A 22,141-nucleotide genomic window follows, 5' to 3' on the forward strand; every position below is an offset into this window, starting at 1 on the left:
AATCATACTGTAAAATTTTGGGATCATCTTAGCCACATTTATCATATATGATCATTTAAAGCCTTTACAAGACACTATTTTATTGTATTAATTAATTATATTATTTAAATACAAATTCTGAATCCTTCTTATTCCATCTACTTAATAAAATGAAGAGTGACATTGACATGACAATTAAATAAAATGAAAGATCTGTTTGACAAGTACGTTGGTGTTGGTGCAGGTACTAACTTCACACTTACAGAATTTAGTGAGTGAATTGAATTTTGGTGAATTTTATGGGAAATGTTCAATCTTTGTCGTAAGCAAATAATATAAAAGGAAAAGATTAATTAATGATAAAGCCACCGTTAGCAAAATATAAGTTAATAATTCCAAACAATGGACACTATGTAAGTATCATTTACATGTACCAATTATATCTTACAGTTATTATTTTTAGATCCAAATCTAAGTCAAACTTTAAGAGTGATAATCCTCCTGATGACTCTACCCCCAAAAAGAAACACAAGAAAGAGCATAAACACAAGCACAAAAAGCATAATTTGGAGAAGAACGAAAAAGTTAAGACTAAAAAGCATAAGAAACATAAGAAACCTAAACACAAAGATGCAGATACACCAGATGATACAAGTGGAAGGTATACTCCAGTTCCAAAGAGCAATGGTAATGGAGTTGTTGTCAATGGCTCTACAGATCCTGATACAGTTTCTGATGCATTAATAACAGGTTTGTAAAGCTATAACCTATAATTAGGTAGATACCATTAATCAAATACATGGAAGGTGGAAGGGAAATTTGGATAGGTACACTGTATGTTTTTTTTATTAAAAATTACAGTTATACATATATACAGATTATTTCGGAAGTGCTTGGAAGTGGAAAAGCTTTTAATTATATTTATATAAGTAGGTATTTTCAGAAAATTATTTTGCCCAATTGAAGTCTTGTAGAGAATAGTTAACACAACAATGGATCAACTATAAATTCTTTAAAATTTACATTATATTGTTGTAATTGTAATGTAAAAATGAATAGACATGTTAACTGTTGTTAGAAGTCATTAACGATGATAAGAACTTACACCAAGTCCTCAGGATAAACTTCTGTGTTGGAGTTTTACAAGTTACATGTCACATTTATGAATTTATCTGAATATTGCCAACTATCACATGTACTACATATATCACTCTTAGGTTGTCCAATGGATAAATTGAACTCATTATCATAAATCAATCTGTAAATGGACTCTTACTAAGAATTTGTCTGAAACTTGGTTTAGTCTGCATTGTCCAATGCTAGGTACTGGCAACAGTGGTGATAAGTATTTTTTGTTTGTATTGTTAGCTCTAGAATAATGAGACAACTGGGCAGGAAATGAATCAATATGTTCCATAACATATTTTTTACATCTGGATCAAGTTTAGTAGGCCTGTTGTTATGTATGCCCCATCTGTCTAAGTCTGGTGCTGACAATTAGAGCTGATTTACAAATTGGCACATGATTTCCTTTTATTGTAATACTGTACTTAAAAGATGCAGTTTTATGCCTGATTGCACCTTTGCGTTTTAGCTGATGTTCACTTTGGGAAATTGATTTAAAAGAATTACATTTTCCCTTTAACATCATGTTTGTAGAAGTCATTAAAAATTGAAACTCTTGTATCCTGGTTATTCTTAGTTGAACATTTTAATTGGCACTTCACATTATAAATAATGTTATCCTCATTAATTCGCTTGGCAGGAATCACTACACCTTTACTACATAAGTAACTTTCTCCACATTCTCTTGCTTTACCAGCCACATTTCTTTCACATTATTTTTTGTTTTTCTTTTCCATTGTTTTTTGTTTTTCTGCCATTTCCTGGACAATTTTTGTTTTTTTACTTGTGGTTGTACATCCAAATTAGCCTGATCACTATTAATAGAGCTACTCACCACTCTATCCTAAACACACCTTCTGTTTGTAATTGAAGTGGGAATTCCATCAGTCTGTGGATGTATTTTTGCTGCAGAATTTCTACTTGTTGAAGGGCATTCTAGAACATTAGTTTTATCTTGACAAGAAAGAAACATTCTAGAAGAGAAAATGTGAGCACTTCTTAAATGTTTGAGTCCGGTACAAATTCATCACTTTATGGATCATCGAAAATGCAACTGGCATCTTGATCTTCATCAGAAACCAAACAAATACAGTAGCCTATAACAATATATTATAATATTGTAATTATAACATTGTATTTAACTTGTTAGTTAATAAAATATTGTCTACTTTAACTTTTAACATAACGTTAGTTGATAAAATATTGTCTTTTTTAACTTTTAAGATAACCTCAAAATAGTTGATGTGAGGAAAGCAATGTTTTAATTTATTTTTAATGGTAATTTATTTTAGTATATTATTTTAAAGCTAGTTCTTTCATCAAGCTTATCTTCATAACAGTCTTCTTTTGATTTCTTAAGAGCAAATTCTAGTATTTTTTACTACTTATCTCAACAAGCAGCTGCACCTTAGTTTACAAAGCCAATAAAGTACAGTCACTAAGTGGATGAAGGTGTTATGTGCATGATGAAGACACAAAGCACCTTCTTCCAAAAAATTATGTATTTTAGAGTATTATAACCCCTTTAGCAGCTGACTAAATATTAATTTAGGGCTAGAAGTGAATGAGAGATGGTGCCATTGGAAATAATAGCACATAACGCCTTCATCCACAAAGATATCCACAAATGTAACACACCTTCACCTTCCAAGCCCTTCATTTGTTAGATATTTCATACTTGTATGTAAAAGTCATAACATTTCATAGATATTAGTCAGATTACACCAGTCTGTAGTCATGTAGGGATTTTAATTTTCTTTGTATATAGGTTTAGTTGTGGAAAAATCTCAAGAAGTAGTGTCATCAGAAAGCGAGGATGTAGCAGAAGCAGATTGTGACAGTGTAGACATCGACATGAACGTTATCGAGGCTGATATGGATCTGGAAGAGTTAATGAAACAAAAGGAGCTGCTCCAAGCTCAACTTGCAAAAGCAGAAGGAAGTTTACCTGATGATATTAAAGAGAAGGAAGGTGAAGTTATATTGTTAGAGGATTCAGATGATCAGGAGCTAATTGCTCCCAAGAGAAAAAGGTCTAGAAGCCGAGACAGAAAAATAGAAGTTAGAAATAAGGACGATTCTAGGAAAAAGTGTAACAGAACAAGGGATTTTTATTCTTATAGGGAACAAGAAAGGAGAGATAGGTAAGTTATTTCATACTTATTATTTTTGAAAAATCTAAGTTGTAGTCATGGCAAGAAATATTTTATTTATGTCCAAACTTCTTCAAAATAGATTTGTTTACAGATACCCTCGAGATCAAGACCGTTACAGAAGCAGACATGAAAGGGAGCGTTCACGCGAGAGATCGACACATTATGATTCATTACGGCATAGATCCCGGGAAAGATCTAGGGAGAGACGATTTAAAGACTCGCGCAGTTATAGTCATAAAGATAGGCACAGAGCAGATGGAGACTATAATAGAAGACACAGAGACTCTGGTAAATCTAGAAGTGAAAAACACGATAAGTATAAGGACTCATTGAGCGAAGGTCAGAAGCGCCAAGAAAGTACTGATAGTAGTGATGTCGAGGTTGATATCGATTTGAAAGAGGATGAAGATGAAGAAACTATTATTGAGAGAAGGAGGAAGCAAAGGGAAGAATTACTCAAGGTAAAGTTTGACTGTGTTTCTTTTATGTCATTAATATCTAAGAAATTATTATTTTAAGAGCATTATGTGTAGTAGTATGTAGTGGAAATTCCTGGTATCATCTTGTAATAAATATATATCTATACCTTTAAAATTTGCTATAATCTATCATTTAATGCATATTTTTCATACTTTTTTTTTTGTAAATGGAAGTGACTAACGTAACTAAATGGTATTGCACTAACGTTTAGTAATATTTGTAATATGATCATTCATCAAATTTCTAGCGTCTTGGAGCAGACGATCCGCGTTCAACCATCTCAAGATCTCAATCTCCCGAAGTCCAAATTATTGAACAAAATCCAGCTGTAGTTCCAGAGCTCCCTAAAACAGAAACGACAAATGAGCAAATATCAGACACGCCCAAACCGCAATCAGACGTAGAAAAACAAGATGAAGAATCATTGACTCCACCACTCTTGCCTAACATGAAAACGGTTGCTCAAACTTCTGCCGATAAAAAGATTGATAAAAAGAGAGCCGATTGGGATATGTTTGCAGAACAGGACATATTTAAAGTTAACACTGTAAGAAAACTTTTTATCAAAGACAAATTTTACATCTCTAAGACAATTAATTTTGCAGGCCTCACCAAGCACAATAACTACCAAGGGTTCGGCCGCCGAAAATCCGGCTCTTACAGACAATTGGGACGATGCGGAAGGGTATTATAGAGTCCGCATCGGAGAAATACTAGACTCTAGGTACATGGTGTATGGGTATACAGGTCAAGGTGTATTCAGTAACGTTGTCAGAGCACGAGATCAAGCTCGTGGCAGTCAGGATGTTGCTGTGAAGATTATTCGAAACAATGAAATAATGTAAGTAATTATTCATTAATGTATTAACGAAAATGCTTTTCTTTGTTGCTATCGTTGGAAGAAAGTAAAATAACATGTAGATATATGTTTTCCTACAGTCATATAGTGGAAGTGTCCATCTCATAATTAAATTTAACTCTATAATACCTTATAAGTTAATAGCATATGTTAAATATATAGACAGTTCTTCTTCTTTAAGTTCTATCTTCTATCAAAAGTTGGAAATCATCATGGCTACGCAGACTCTGTTGACTGCCGCTCTAAAAAGTTCTGCACTACTGCATTCAAACCATTCCCTTAAGTTCTTAAGCCAGGATATTCTTCGTCTTTCCACATTTCGCTTTCCTCAGATTTTGCCTTGGATAAGCTTTTTGCCTGCTTCCTTTTTATAACATGTGTATAACCTTTGCCGAGTCTAAAAAATGACAGTGAAAGATCCTTCTATATGCATCTATCTTCTTTGTTATTACTCTTATCAGAATGCTGGCTAATTCGATTTGCCAGGAAAAATCTTATCACCCCGAGCTACCCTCCCATTTCGCCTTCGTTCCCTTGATTTGACTGTATTCGTTAGCATATACATTAAAACGTCAACTTCCAGGCACAAGACCGGCTTAAAAGAGTTGGAAATACTGAAAAAGCTCAATGACGCCGATCCAGACGACAAACTTCATTGTCTTCGACTAATACGACATTTTTTCCATAAGCAACATCTGTGTATGGTTTTTGAACCTTTAGCGATGAATCTTCGAGAGGTTTTGAAAAAATACGGAAAAGATGTGGGTCTGCACGTGAAAGCAGTCCGAAGTTATACTCAGCAGTTGTTGTTGGCGTTGAAATTACTGAAAAAGTCTGGCATATTACACGCAGGTAAGATCTCATTATTATTTTTTTTAAGTTTTATTAACCGTTAAACGGACAGGAAAAGGAATTTAACTCTAAAAATAGATTACAGTGCATGTTTGTTATAAATTTATTTAAAAATATACCAAAACATTTTTTTAACTAATAAAGGGGGAGAATGTCAGTGGTTCACAATTTTATCAGAACGTTTTCGGACTTATTAGACCATCATCAGTGAATACCTAAAAGTAAGTATTTCGACGTTAATATAATGAATAAAAATAGTTAAGGCCCATCCTCGAAAATTCTACCGGTTAATTTCAGTGGGATATCTCTATTCCAAAAATTTCTTTCTTTACGAAAAAAAAATATCTGTTCATGAAGTTATATTCAAAGCGTCGTTCAGATCTCTCTCTTAAGTCCAGGTCAAAAATGCTTTCATCTTTTACTCGAGCCGATTATACAACCAGGACACCCCCTGAAGTGACAGGTTTGGGGCTGCACAATAAAACCATAAACTTCTTGTGGGCGGTCTTCTCTTTAGTGATGTTGGGTAATCAGAATAACAGACCAGGGTAATATTAACTATTAATATAGTTACAAGGTAACAAAGGTACATACATAATTTTTTTGTCACTTTTTTTACGGAAAAATTGGCTTTTTACGGAAAAGATTATAATTATATATTATAAGAATTTGATTAGTACCACGATCATTAATATCGATAAAATGAAACTATATAAATATAGAATTATGTGTAATGTTTCTTTAGAAGGTGTTTCAAATAAAAATTATAATAGAAATCTTGCAATTTTGGTAGCATATTTTCCCACAGTTCTATATCTTTATCAATCTTTTCGAATAAAATACCTTTTGGGGTCCATATCGCAAACTAACAGTATTCTCTATTCGATATAAATAACTGTCCTTGCACTTGATAGTAATAGGAATCAGTTCTTTTTAAATGCATTTGAACGTCCATTAGTTGGCAAAACTTAATTTTTTTTAATTTATATTTAAATGGGAATAAGCCACAATTAAAGGTTAAAATACGTTTATTGACGTTTCAATTTCCACTTCGGAAATCGTTCTCTATAAATATAATAGAAGTGGAAATTGAAACGTCAATAAACGTATTTTAACCTTTAATTGTGGCTTATTCCCATTTAAATATAAATTAATTTAAAATGCCACAAGAAAATAGCTTCAGAACAATATTAATTTTTTTTGTTCAATAGCTTCTTTAAGCGTAAGTTCTCTTGCTTTATATGGATATTTAATTTCGACTATGCCTGAGTCGCCTATTAAACCCTCAGGACTAGCTGCAAGAAAGGGATATTCATCATGTATGAAAAGTTCTGGTAGTTCAATATCAATATTTAAAATTGATTCCATTTTTTGCTTTGGGTTTCTTAGCAATACCATATTTTCTGTAAATCTATTTCCACAAAACGTTGGATTCAATATTGCTTGAAAAGTATTAGTTCTGTCTGCTTTTTCTCGTAATTTAGATATATGTATTACCGAAATTACTGGACGTTAACCATTACTGAAGTTCTATATATCAAGCAGCACTGTTATTTTAAGTCGTTGTATTAGTAAAAATCTATTCTTTCTGAGATATTTTTTTGTAGATTTTTTATACTCTTTTTTGCTTCGAAGTCTTCATCCGACAACTGAACTAACTCTTCTGCATTTAGGGCACAGTCTTTATCTGGTTTATTAGTACTTGTTTGTTTTTGAATATATTTTTTTGTTTCTTGTATCCATCTTTACATTTTTTTTGAGCAAATAAATTTTGGTAATAACCAGTTGCACTTTTGCCATATTTTTTAATATTATATTTATATAATTTCCCCGTGATTTATATGATACTGCTGTTGCCAGACACCTTAACTGATAGCCACCTCTCTTGGTGTGATTTACGCGTTTACCTCCAACAAATTTTGTCAAACACGTGATACGCAGTGTTTTCAATATCTTGTTTTAAACCAAGTATTCTTATATCGTCACAGGAATTATTATTTATATTGTCCACAAAATTATCAAAAACTCTCTACCAGCATATCTTTTTAAAAAAATTATATACAGAACTGATATACATAATGGCAATACAAGATACAAAAATACAATTACAGCTCCGCCACATCGTACAGAACAATTCAAAAATTCGTTTACATATCAAATATCATATAAGTATATAATAGATTAGCTAAAGAATTAAAATTAAAATCGATTATATCTTTTAAGAAATCTCTTAAATCTAAATTGCTAAGTGAGTAACACATGTGCAACTATTTGATGATCTGTTATGAAGTATGTATAAACTGTGTGATAGTTTTTGGACAATATTTAAATGCTAAATGTTTCTATTGGTTATGGTTTTTAATTGATTGTTACAGAACATGCAAAAAAATATATTATATTTTTTTCTCTCTTGCTTAAGATGAAAAGCAGAGGTACTGATTTTTTGAAGTCAGCAATAACTGGTCTTCGGCATTTTTTCTTTTTTATTGTATTTTATACATATATAATTTATATATTTTGTGTATTGTATGAATTTTAAAGAAAAATAAAGACCTTTATTATCCAGATTTAGCCATACGGCTCACACTCCCTCTAAGGAGAAAATTCACTCATCCCAGATACCTACGGTATGAAAAGGATTGAGCTCTGGTGGGACTCTTTCCATGTTATCATCATGTAAAAATTTTCGTATACATCTGGACGTTGAGAGTAGTACAGCTTTCTACATGGTCTTGTAGAGATGTTCATTCAGATCTAGCTTTTTTATGTTTTCTAGGAGGTTCTTTGGAATTACTCCAGTAGTAGAGAGAATAATAGGTATTGTCTGGGTACTTTCCATTCTCCACTGTCTTCGTATTTGAATTTCCAAAACCCTGTACGTTTCGTTCTGTTTAACACGAAGATTATTGTTGTTGGGTATCGCCACATCAATTAATGTTGAGTTTATTAACTAGTATGAGATCTGGTCTATTATGTGCCACTGTTTGGTCTGTGAGCACAGTGCGGTCCCAACATAGTTTGTAGTTGTCATTCTCAAGTATACTCTCAGGAATGTATTGATAATATGGAAGATGGTTTGTTTGAAGAAGTCTGAAGATGGCGCATTTTCGGTTCCCTCTGTTTGAGCGGTGTTGTATCATCTACTGCACAAATCGCGCGATGTAGAGTAGATGTCTCAGCCTGCACCTGAAAATAAGTTCTTAAATTAGTCATTTGTTTTTCTAGTTGCTCACTTATATCCATAAGTCCTCGTCCTCCTAAATACCGCGGTAATGTGGTTCTTTCTACTACACTTCGAGGATGGTGTTTTTGTGCCTTTGTGAGGTGTGTTCGTACTTTTCGCTGAAGATTTTCTATATCCGTTTTTGTCCACTTAACAATACCAAATGATTAGCTAAGCGCGGTACATACGTAGGTGTTTAATGCCTTAAACAAATTTTTACTGTTAAGGTGTGAATGAAGCAGCTGTTTTACCCTTCGTATAAACTCAGTAGTTATTTCAGTTTTTATTTGCTTATGCCCAATCTTCCGCTCTTGCTTTATTCCGAGGTATTTATACATATCATTTTCACCCATGGCCTCGATGTTCTGGCCGTTCTGCATATCGAATCTGGGCTAAACCTTTCCTTTGATTATATTTAAGACACGGCACTTGTCAAGACCGAAGTGCATACCAATATCATTAGAGAAATTTTCTACTGTTTTTAGCATCTGATCCAGGTGGCTTCGAGTGGAAGCCAATAGTTTTAAATTATCCATATACAATAGACGATTAAGCTTTACAACAACAGTAGTGTTATTTTTGATGCTAAAACCTGTGTCAGTTGAGTTCAGTTTCTGGGATAGGGGGTTCATCGCTAGACAAAACCACAGTGGGCTCAACGAATCTCCTTGAAATAGGCCCCGGTTGATTGCAATATTTTCAGTTTCGATATTGTTTTCACCAGGTATTTCGAGGTGAATTTTTGTCTTCCAATCTGACATTATATTTTTTAAAAAGGTCACTATGTTATCATCTACTTTATATATTTTTAATATATCTATAAGCCGATATTTGCTCGTGCTGATATTTGACAGTACAGTCAATTGCCGTGAAGGTAAAAAATAAAAAAAGGTAATTTCTGGGAGTGAGAGCATTTTGCCTATCTTAACGGCGGGTACCCTTTCTCTTGTGTTAGTGGCGCCATGGGACCCTCATCGTACATATGATCTTCGTAATTTTCTAATATTTGTGTAATTATGTTCGATATAGACCTAAATTTGTTTATTGTTTTTATTTTTCTTTAGATATCAAACCCGATAACATTCTTGTCAACGAAAGTAAACACCTTCTTAAACTGTGCGATTTTGGTTCGGGGTCAAAGATAAACGAAAACGAAATAACCCCCTATTTGGTGTCGAGATTTTACAGAGCTCCCGAAATCATCCTCGGCATGACGTACGACTACGGTATCGATATGTGGTCCGCAGCCTGCACCATCTACGAATTATATACAGGAAGAATAATGTTTTCTGGCAAATCCAACAACCAGATGTTGAAATTTTTCATGGACGTCAAAGGAAAATTTCCGAATAAAGTGATAAGAAAAGGGGCATTTAAGGATCAACATTTCGACTCTAATTATAATTTTTTGTATCAAGAAATCGATAAGGTCACTGAACGGGTAAGTTTTTGAATATTTCAAATTATTAATTATATATACAAAGCTTGTTTTAAATGTTACAAAAAATGTTTTATGTTTGACATTAATGTAGCATAAGAAATCTAATATATATTTTTAATTTCCTCATTTAGTCTTCAACATCGTCTACTTTTCGTTCAATACATTTGATACTACGCTTTTCCAACTTTTTTTGCCTTAACAATAGTAATTTTGCTCGAGCTCCTCAAAATAGTTCGTTGCAAAACGGTTCCTATAATCTATTTTTTTTTCAAGTTTGGGAACATGAAATAGTTACACTTTCCCGAGTCTATGTTTAGTTTATCTATGAAGTAGACTTAGTAATATAACCTTAAATGTGAACGTTTGTAGGATATTAACTAATATTAATAGGTGTTTTGTACTTACTTCTTTACTCCAAAATATCAGCAGATAAAAGAGTAATTATATTATAATATTGAAATAATTTAAAAATTTAATCAAACGCACCTTGATATATTGTTCTATTTAACTTCTCTGTAGACTCTCCTGCAATTTAACTTCGCAGACTGACCACAAGATGCCTCTGACATCGTGCGCATAGCGAATAGTCACTATACTATAGTACCACAATTGTAGCGAGTGACTCATATTTTCAATGTAGACCTTTTCGGATCGGAGGGAAAGGAAATCGACGAGTCATGGGCGTGAGGTTATTAAAAAAAAAAAAGAAACAGGATTTTAGAATGAATTGATTGTCATAAAAATTATTTTCTTATTTTATTGATGCCTTAGATGAAGAAAACTAATCCTTGTTAAATATATTTTGATTTGCAACCTCGTAGACAGCATGAGTCGACGTGTACATTCAGTTATAAAGGCTAGGAGAGGCAATACAAAGTATTAAGTTATTTTTTAGTAGTTTTTCTTTGTTATTTGCGGACTTAGGTTAAGTTACATTTAAGTTGTTTTTTTATATTTTGTTATTGTTATCATTGTTCATTAAAACCAAGATCCTGTAGTTGCTTTTAATCATTATTTAAATATATCAGTTCATATCAGTCACCACAGCCCCCATCGTCGTATTAAAAATTAATACAAAAGATAATGGTAATAATAGGAAAAGTCGTAAATTGTGGGTGGCAAAGTCATTTCGCTCCTAAAAATGAACCAATCCATATTTTCACATGAAACAAAAAACATAATACTTAGAAGACGTGGTTGCAACCGAAAAACAAGGTTTTACGACCATTTTCTCATGGTAATCTTCAGTCTTTTTAGAAACAAATGCATTTAAACCTCCTTCAACAAATCCTGAGTCGTTACCAATACGGCTAATAATAAAACACGTTCCAGATGGGGCTTTTAAAAATGTCGACAAACCATCTAGGAAAGCTCGTCGTTTACTTTTCACATTTAAATCCCACCAAATTTTTGTCACAGTTTGTCCTTCTTTAACCATGTTTGATCTGTATAATTATATATATATATATATATATATATATATATATATATATATATATATATATATATATATATATATACAGGGTGGTCCTTAAGTAATTGTACAAAAAGAAACAGTAGATTCTACACTTTAAAATATTACGATTTAAGCTAAATTGCTTTAATAAAATGTTGATATTAAGAAAGATACAGGGTGTTAAAGTGCAAATTAAAAATTTTATTTTTGGCTATAACTTTCATGTTTGTAAACATTTATGCATAAAAATTTACAACTGGGTACTTTTAAATATGAGAAATTATAATTTGATCCACACTTTGATGTAGCGGATAGAGGGCGCCACATATGTGGCATAAATTTGCACTTAACTTTTTTGCTCTTTGAGTGAACTGTATTTGTGATACAAAATATTAAAGATACATTATTTCAACAAAAAAAAGGTATACCTGTTAATAACTTTTAAACTCAATAGTTTTCGAGATAATCGCATTTTACAAATCAGCTGCATATTTCTAAGTTAAGGCAATTACCCCAGGCAACGAAGGAAAAATAGACAAAAACATTAATAAATCTAAATTTTGGTATAAAATACCAATAACTAAAGTTAATAGTTAACGAAATATTAAATAAAATAAATATATCAGCAGGATAATTAATAATAGGATATGACAAAAAACAGAATAATAGGATTTTACATCAAACATTTTATATTTTATGTTAAATTAAAGTCGTAATCAAAACATTTTGTTTACAAACCAAATTAAGAAATAGTTAAACTAAATTACTAAACTTTTTGTTAAAGTAAGTGTTCGATATGTCTACCATTTTCATTAATTCATTTGTCAATATATTCCATAAAAATCATCTCATATTAAATAGCATCATTGGTTCTAAAGAAACTGTTGCAGTATTTATTTCTTCCCATATTTGGTTGCAAATGTTTATGGCATTCTTATAGACACGTTGTTTTAATACGCCCCATACACCAAAATCAAGCGGATTAAATTCTGGGCTACGTGGTGGCTATAATGTGTAATGGACGAATCTATATCCAAATCTTATAGTATATTATGTCGCAAAGGTTAAATAATGTATTAAACTGTGATGTATCTCATTCATTGGTTACTTATATACACTCATATAAGCTTACGAGTAACTATAATTACATATCGAACAAATGGACTATTATGATAATGATGATAATATTATGAACTAACGAACTAATATTATGCTGAACTAAATTGCCTGTTTGTTTACTAGATTTATAACAATATCGGTTATTAGGCCAACGATGATGTTTTTCTAAAAATGCTGAGTCTTTAAGGTAAGATTTGTAGCAAAAGTATTATGAAACAAGACACGTGTGTTATTTCATACCTGTGCTTTAGTTTCCATTTGTCATAATAAAAATGGGTAAACAACAATTTACGTAATGAAGTATTATTTTGGGTTTTTTTTATAAATTAAATAATTATATCAATATCTCACCACATTGCCAAGGAATAAGACTGCCACGTCCAATCCAACGTTCAGAAAAGGTATATTTAACTATGTTCTCAACGCCTTCTCTCTAGAATGTGGTGGTGTACCATCTTACATAAACCATATATTTTGGTTTTTCAGCATTTTACAATAGGGAAAAAGTAATACAACGCCAGTAGGTATAGAAATTTAAGAAGCGATAGAAAAGGGAAATTGTATACATGATGACGGCCAGCGTCTGAATACGGACACGGCACCTAAAGAAGAAGATGAAGAATATTTTCTCCAATAAGACATTTAGCAGCCATAACAAAAATTTTGTAATGTTACATTATCATCTTTGAGTAGTTTTAATAAGAATAAACTATGAATTATGCTTATCTACAGGTATTGAGTGCTTTACCGCACAAATATCACAACTAAGAATTATGAGGCAGCTGACTTATAAAATGCGATTATCTCGAAAACGGTTAAATTTTGAGGTTACTAACAAGTATACCTTTTCTTTGTAAAAATAATGTATGTTTAATATTTTTTAACACAAATAGAGGTAACTTTAAGAGCAAAAAAGTTAAGCGCAAATCTATGCCACACCTGTGGCATATGTGGCGCCATCTATCAGTAACATTAATTTATGTATAAAATTATAATTTATCCTACTTAAAAGCGTCCAATTATAAATTTTTGTCCAAAAATATTTACAAACGTAAAAGTTATAGCGAAAAATAGAATTTTAAATTTCCACTTTAACACCCTGTATCTTTCTTAATATCAACATTTTATTAAAGCAAGTTGGCTTAAATCGTAATATTTTAAAGTGCAGAATCTATGGTTTCTGTTTGTACAATTACTTTAGGACCACCCTGTATATATATATATATCTATTAAAAATTATAAATTTAATTAAAATTAAATTATAAAAAAAATTATAACGTTTTTTCCATCTCTTAAACACGTCTTGATATTTTTGGAATATAGCAATGGCGTTGTTGACAGCTACATTGCCTTAATCTGCGACGAATTTGTTGATCTCGGACATTATCTACCGTGAGAGAAAGATATAAACTACAACATTGCAGATAACTTCAAGTTGAATCATACACGCTGACAACGTTATATTTTTTCTAGAACCAAAATCTTTGCCACAACCAAAAAACATTTGAACAATTTAAAAATAGAGCAGTCAAATTATTGAAATGTATTTAATCTAGAATGAGACCTCTTCTATCTGAACGTATATTCTTTGAAGAGTCAGAAGTTTTTGTAAATTTTTAAGAGATTAAACAGATTCTGCAATAATCCACTAATTTGTTTATTAAATAATAAATTTTCTCCTTTTGTCGGTATTTCAACAACAAAAATATTTTTTTCTAAAGAGTAAACTGTTTCTTAGAGTCACCCATGGAAGAATTTATAAGAAGTGCGGGGAACAAATATCGGACAGACAGTTCGGCTTCATTAACGCAGTGGGTACCAGAGAGGCACTTTTCGGAGTACAGGTACTGATTCAAAGATGCAGGGACGTTAACTGCGACGTATACGCGTGCTTGATCGACTGTGAAAAGGCATTTGACAGAGTTCAACATCAAAAGATGATAAACATTTTAAAAGAAGCAGACCTGGATGACAAAGACCTCAGAATAATTTCAGAACTATACTGGAATCAGACCGCATACATGAAAATTAACGGAGAAGAAACATATCATATAAAAATACTACGTGGAGTTAGACAGGGATGTATCCTATCGCCGTTGATATTTAATATGTACTCAGAGAAAATTTTTAACGAGGCTCTTTACGGAATAGACGAAGGCATCCTTCTAAATGGTGAAAGAGTAAACAATGTTAGATATGCCGACGACACCATGGTGATAGCAGATAGTTTAGAGGGACTTCAGAGGCTAATGGACAGAATAAACGAGTACAGTCAACAGTACGGACTAAACATTAATACCCACAAAACGAAACAGATGATTATCAGCAAGGAGAATATAAATGGGGCTCATCTATACATTAATGGGACGCAGATAGAGCGAGTAAAACAGTATTGCTACCTGGGAACTATTATAAACGAACAGTGGAGCAATGTACAGGAAATAAAGTGCCGCATAGGAAAGGCAAGAACGGTCTTTAACAAAATAAGCGCCATCTTCAAAAGTCACAACATATCCCTAGATACAAAAATGAGACATTTGAGATGCTATGTTTTCTCTGGACGCTCACAGACACCACTATTAAAAAACTTGAAGCATTTGAGATGTGGCTTTATAGAAGAATGCTGAGAATATCATGGACAGCAAGGATCACGAACAAGGAAGTTCTCGAAAAAATGAAGAAGGAACCAGAGATTGTGTTTACGATCAAACGCATAAAATTGCAATATCTGGGACACGTTATGAGAAATTAGCACCGTTACTCCCTGCTGCAGTCTATATTGCAAGGTAAAGTCAAAGGTAAGCGAGGACCCGGTAGAAGGAGAATATCATGGCTGCGGAATTTAAGAACATGGTTTAAGAAAACCTCAACGGAGCTGTTTCGAGCCGCAGCGAGCAAGGTCATGATTGCCAATATGATATCCAACATCCGAAACGGATAGGAACCAGAAGAAGAAGAAAGAGTAAACCTTCAATTTTACTGGCCTATAAGAAACCATTAAAACATGAGTCACTCGCTACAATTGTGGTACCATGTTGGATAATATTTTAATTTTAGCTCATCCTTCTCCTTATGATATAGCTTCGGTTTTATGTCCACGTATTTAGTTATAATTTGTGTAAAGTTTTTTTTTAAACTGTATATGAAGTGAATATTTAAATTAATTTCTCTTTCTCTATAGGAAAAGGTCGTAGTTATGTCTGTGGTAAAAGTGTCACGTGACTTGCATTCGGAACTTATAGCAGGCCAGAGCTTACCTACAGAACAACTACGCAAAGTAACCCAGCTCAAGGACCTTCTGGAAAAAGCGCTGGCGATCGATCCCGCCAAAAGGATAAGCCTGAACAATGCGTTGACGCATCCGTTTATTCAAGACAAGATCTAGAAAAGGTTTAGAGAGGTAAACTATGTGAAGAAATCCAAAAAAAGTTTATAATTTTTTTTAAATGCATTTTACACCGCACATATTTGGCCTGTATATATAGTAAAGACTATGATGTAATCATATTTAAATAAAATTATGTTCGTTTTATAAGTATTCGTATGAGTCGGTTTTTTCGTATTACCCAATCAGCCGAAATCGTTTATACTTGTTGGAGATATCTCTAGGACTATAACATGATTTTTACACGATATTATCGCGAGAAATAGCTACGGTTTGCTGCCCCTAGCTTTCGACTTTCCCTTTGGAGTCATCTTCACAACTCAGTTGACTGCACAAGTACTACTTTTATTTGGTGCCTTCCAAGACACTCCTTTAGTATTGTCGACGGATACATAGGTCGTTGACTATTACCGTAAGGAATATTGTCACCGTAAGAGGATTTTGAATTGATTTGATAGAATTGGCTTTTGTGTTGTAGTGATTTAGGAAAGGTCTCCATCTTGAAGATAATTGCATACCGTCATCTCTTTTAAAACAGTTGGAGTGTTTTTCCGTCTCAGTCGCTCCTCGGTTGATCCGGGGTTTGAGGGAACGAACTGGAACTATAATTTTGTATTTTCAAGACTGTAAATTCTGTTGGTTTAACTTCTGTATCTCCGGTTCCCTATACAAGTGCTATTTCTATTTGGCGCTCTTCGAGATATTACTTTTCTGATGACTGGACAAGGGTTTTATGGAGCCTTTGTATGGAGTTTTTGTACCTAGTCATTAAGTAAAAATCTATATCTTGAAAGTAATCGGATACCATCATCTATTCTATTGAAACATCATCTGAAATATATGTTTTGCCATCTCAGTGGCTTTTCGGATTATCCATGGTATGAGAACACGAAGGGGAGCTACAGTTTTGAATTTTTAAAACTATTTCTTTGGTCCATCTAACTTAATATGTATATATGAATAACTTATATTATATTTCATATTTGAAGAAAAATTTTCGTGGTTCTTTCCATTTTTAATTTACTCGGATACTATCATCTGTTTTGTTGAAACAATTGGGGCGTTTTTGCACTTCAGTAGCTTCTCGGATGATCCATCGTTTAATATAGTTTTAAACCGGCATTTGAAGCCAACTATTTGATATGTATTTTCGTTCATATTCTAGTTTTTTTCCGTGAATAATAAACAAATTGCTTGTATTAAAATCTTATTATTTTAGTGGATATCTCGAAAAAGTATAACGATTCTCTCCGTTCTTGTCTATTGAATTAATTAATATTTTGTGATTATTTTGTTGCAGAATGTCGATAGACGGAAACCAGACATAACGGTACGAGCAGATGGTTTGAAACTTTTCAAAGGTATTTTTAGTGGGAATCGACGTAGATAACTCTTTCAAATGCCTTGAATACATTTTTGATATGTTTTTACACCCAGTAACGCTAAAATATTTGTTAATATTCCGGCTGGCGTAATTTGTCGGTCAGACAACAAATATACAGAGTATTTATAGTTTTGATATAGAAATTGATATTCCTTATAGTTCTTTAACGATTTTCACAAATGTTTATTTTATAAATTCGCCAAAAAAGATTGGCAGTTTTTCCAGATTGGCAGAAATTTTTTGTTAATCATCTAAAAAAATGGCTTATGCTTCTATAGAAATATTCTCTCACTTCTTTTGCGAGTTTCTTCTTAATTTTTCCTTGCTCATGCCATGTTTTATTTCCTTTTTGTTCTATATCAATTTTTCAGTAAAGTCTATCGAGATACTCCTCTAGTTCCTTTAGTTTTCAGCTTTATTGTGGTTTTTATACTTGCGGATTCTTGTGGATATTTTTTGATGCAGTGTGGTGTGGTGTATATTTTTCGTGATAGGTTTCTAAAAAAGTTTATATAACAGTTTTCAAACAAATCAGGCTGTTTCTATAAATCAGTATGTTGAATGCACCATTTTCCAAAAATGTATGTAAATGGTTCACCTTGTATATATTTTTTAGTTCTGTAGAATCTAATTAATTAAAAATAAATGACTTGACTCGAAGGACCAATGTATAAACCAGTATGATGGAAATATATTCATAAATAAATGAAGTATAATACTAGTAATAAATAGTGAAATTTAAGTTAAATAATCTTTGGAAATCGCCAGCTGTAACTGTAGTTTAAGAACAGAAAAATGTATTCAATGCTTTAAGCGTGCTAATATCTAACATTCTGACCTGCCGTGTTTTCTTTCTAGTGAAAACTGAATCATACAAACAATTGAATTGAATTATGAACAAAAGAATTGGTTATGACATGCATTTAAAAGTTAGCTGCATGACAGACTGGGAAAAAGAGGCTAAGTATTCTACTGATTAATAGATCACATTCTAATCATTTTCATTTTTATTTTAGTTTAAATTATTTAATATTATAAATCGAGAAGAGAAGTTGAAGACAAAGAAAAGTACAGTAGATGGAGCAGTTAGTTTGGTGCCAGGTGCTATTTGAAGTAATAGTGCGTTAGGGCAGTATGAATTAAATAAAACAGTTGTTATACGTTTAGCATAATAAAAAGTTGCTTATATGATTTGTTTTTTTTTTGTATAAGTTATAATTGTGGATCATATATTTTATGTCAATTGCAAAAGGATATAAAGAACAAGATCGGACAAACAAAAGACGAGTGTTGTGTATTTATTGTAGTGAAATTACAAATCTCGAAATTAAACACCATTCATTCAGAACGCTTAAAAATGATGTAATCTTGTAAACGGTACATTTTTATTTATCATCCTTAAATAATTAGTTTATTCCTTATCTTTTGTTTTACTATGTTTCGTCTAAAAATGTTAGCGCCCGAATTTTCTCACAACTAAATATTTTGTTTAATTATTATTTATCTATTTCGATTTTTTACTAATTCAATTTAACTTCCTGATTAAATTTCGTATACGCTTGTATACGTGTTGTCATTTTAATGTTGTTGGTAGAATTGTTGACTCTTGGAGTAAAAGGCTTTAAGTTTCTAAGAACTCTGGCGATATCTTGTCTAGTTATTTCAGCATCTTCGGAAGGTAAATTGAAAATGGCTTCTTCAGTTTGGCAGATGATTGTCTCAATTGGAATGTGACAAGGGGTAACAAAGTAATTGAAACTTTTTGCTAAAGATTGACTGACGGTGGTGAAAATAAGGTATCAGAAAAGTTGTGAACCACTGTGGTGGGTTCCAAAGTTGTAGGTTTTGGAATTTGTTCGACAATTGAGTCTCAGTCTTAGATTCGAAAGTGTTTAGGGCTGTCTGTCTGTGTGTTTATACGGTCAAAACTGTCTTATAATATAATATGTACATTGAAAGAATGAATAGATGACCAGATATTAAAAACTTTGGTGTTTGTGATATCTAGTTTTCGTCTAGAGGAGCTTCACGGAGAAGCGCAAATCTGGTCTTTCTAGAATTTGGGAGATAGAAGTATGGTGTTTGAGTTTTAGAAATTTGGGAATGACTTAATGGTCTCGACAGACTTTAAGGAATGTTAAATCGTAAAGAAGATGATTTTTGTGCAGCAGCAGATTGTGTTTCTATACGATTTAAAAATTAATTGACCAGGCTTGCAGGTTGAACCTCGTCGATTGTCACTCCGCCGAGCTTTCGACATCCTTTTGTTCTTCTTTGGGGCTTTCGGGGTCTGTCTCCTGAGCCCCCAGATACTATACTTCACTATTCACTGAACTACTGCTGCTGGGAATGGCGGACGGTGGTTTATTTATACGATAGATGGTTGGCGCAAAGATTCCTGACAACGGTATTTTGATTGGTATGGGTAGCATAGCTGAATATAGGAAGAGAAAATTTCCTGATAAATAAATCAATACAGATTGCCGCCCATGCAGACGACATTAGCATTATGTCTCGCAGAACAGAAGAGGCAACAGAAATATATTCACAATTAAAAACAGCGCCAGAGGAGACGGGACTCGAAATAGATATTCAAAAGACCAAAAAGCTAACACAGGCAAGAGCTAGGGAAACAGACGCACAGTTGAATTAGAGGACGATATTGAAACTCCAGTAAGTTTCACATATCTAGGAGTTGCATTAAACACGGATGGAACAAAAGAACCAGAAATTCAAAGAAGAATAGTAAGGGAAACAAAGCTTACTTTTGACTCACCCATGTGTTCCGCTTCAAAAACACACACAGAGTCTACATAACTATTATCAAACCAATAGTATGTTATGGATGCGAGACATGGGTGATGACAGCAGACCAAAACGAAAGCTAGACGTCTTCGAAAGAAAAGTCCTAAAGAAGATATTTGGATCTATTAACAAAAACGGAGTATGGAGATCCAGGTACAACCATGAACTCTATCAACTGTTCAAAGATGCACATCCCAGAATTCGTTAAACTTCAGAAACTTCGATGTGCTAGTCATGTAGTGAGAATGGAGACCGAAAGATTTCCAAAGAGTCCTAGATAGTAAAATGCAGGGCGCAACACCAAAAAGAAGGCCACGGAAAAGGTGGGAGGATGAAGTGGCAGCGTACACGCAAAATTTGTCCGACATGAGAACCTGAAGATCGGCGCGGGACCGGCAAGGTTGGAGCAGGCCAAGGCTCGACTTGGACTATAGCGCCATTGGAAAGAGTACGAGGAGCGGATGATGTTTTCTTTATGACAGGTCCCCATGGTGAAGGTAACGGTCTTTTATTGTGACAATTCGGGCTTCTCGGATAATTCTTGGTTTATAGAAACGGATGGGGGCTATAGTTTTAGAGTTCTCGAAATCAATTATGTGACCTGTATAACGATGGTGTTGACAGAGCTGAAATTGAATCCGAGTTGCGAACAGAAATGGAATGTTCATAAATCCTATTTTTTATTCTACGATTGGATTGGCCTATGTAAGACCGGGGACGACTGCAAAAGGAATTCCATAAGCGCCGTGTTGCTACTTTGGAATGGTTTCTTTGATTGATCGGACAGGAGATGAATGTTTTTATTGGTGAGTAAATATTGTCTTTACTCCTGTTTATTTGAGACTTTTATCGATTTTGTTAGTGACACATTTAATGTAAGGAAGAAAAGATGGAATTATGTATAATTCCGCGTGCTTTTAATCTTCTACTAACAGACTTCTACTTTATTCACTGATGTTGTTGAGTGGACTGTATTATTTTGTGTGTCTATGTTGTACGTAAAAGAAACGAGTAACTTGCTATAAACTTTTATTCCTCTACGAACTATAGGTAACAGAAACAGGTAGGTTCAATATATGGTAATACACGTTGTTACACAAAGTTATGCGAATACTTTGAAAATTACAGGGTTGTAAACAAAATCAGTTTACAACCAAAAAGCTTTCGTATGATGGGAGTCCTGAGTCTTTGAGTTGGGATTGAGCGACAAATTGAAGCCTGCGGATGCTCCTATTAATTTGATTTTTGCGGTAAGCATTTTAGATGAGGGCTTGTTTTAAAGTAGAGAGCTCAGCCGGTCTACTTGCATCATAGCATAGGCGTATTGATCTGGTGACAATGGTATTAATGACAATTAATTTGTAAAGGTGGATGGTGAAAGCTGACATGCAAATAACGATTTTTATGGGTGGATTTTCGGTAAAAAGAGTAATGAAAATCTTGGGATTGGTTTTTCTTTATTAAAACGTCGAGAAACGGTAGGGATGAATCAGTTTCCAGCTCTATCGTGAACTGGATACTAGGATATATACCATTCAAATGGGTTAAAAAAAATCACTAAAGCATCCATGCCGTGGGGACAAATAACGAATGTATCGTCAACATATCGTAACAATGTGGGTTTGAGCATTGATGTGGATAGTGCTTGAGTTTCGAAGTCGTCCATAAATATTATAACAGGAGTTGTGGCACCATTTATTTGTCTGTAGCATTGATTTTGGAAGCTGAAAGTGTTGGATATGAAGGGTTTTTGAGATACAAGTGGTCTTGTTAGATACTGTATATATTTTAAGGGAAATGTTTAGAGTTTAGTCTATGATAGGAATTTTGTAAAAAGTGAAACGATGTCAAAACTTACTAGAATGTGTGTTTGATAG

The 22,141-nt window shown here is 33.1% G+C and overlaps 1 protein-coding gene across 2 annotated transcripts; it reads left to right on the top strand.

Annotated features, from left to right (window-relative positions):
• Positions 1-185: 185 nt before the first annotated feature.
• Prp4k (Pre-mRNA processing factor 4 kinase) lies at positions 186-18,621 on the top strand. Of its 2 annotated transcripts, XR_011950128.1 has the most exons (11): positions 186-392; positions 443-729; positions 2,873-3,248; positions 3,352-3,721; positions 3,988-4,287; positions 4,346-4,581; positions 5,183-5,451; positions 9,739-10,115; positions 15,872-16,090; positions 17,376-17,436; positions 18,318-18,621. XR_011950128.1 is itself a non-coding variant. In XM_072524063.1 (9 exons), the coding sequence occupies exons 1-9, from the start codon at positions 382-384 to the stop codon at positions 16,073-16,075; spliced, it is 2,430 nt and encodes an 809-aa protein (XP_072380164.1). In that variant the 5' UTR covers positions 186-381; the 3' UTR covers positions 16,076-17,342. The 2 variants fall into 2 exon arrangements, 1 of the variants encoding a protein (XP_072380164.1); XM_072524063.1 differs by lacking the exons at positions 17,376-17,436; positions 18,318-18,621 and having other exon boundaries at positions 15,872-17,342.
• The last annotated feature ends 3,520 nt before the right edge of the window (positions 18,622-22,141 follow it).

This window comes from Diabrotica undecimpunctata, chromosome 2 (assembly GCF_040954645.1).
Source record: "Diabrotica undecimpunctata isolate CICGRU chromosome 2, icDiaUnde3, whole genome shotgun sequence".
Classification (NCBI taxonomy): Eukaryota; Metazoa; Arthropoda; class Insecta; order Coleoptera; family Chrysomelidae; genus Diabrotica; species Diabrotica undecimpunctata.

Excerpts from the sequence above, each read along its gene's own strand:
- Prp4k (XM_072524063.1), top strand. Across the intron at positions 3,249-3,351 it reads GAACAAGAAAGGAGAGATAG|ATACCCTCGAGATCAAGACC; the intron begins GTAAGTTATTTC and ends ATTTGTTTACAG. Across the intron at positions 3,722-3,987 it reads AAAGGGAAGAATTACTCAAG|CGTCTTGGAGCAGACGATCC; the intron begins GTAAAGTTTGAC and ends TCAAATTTCTAG.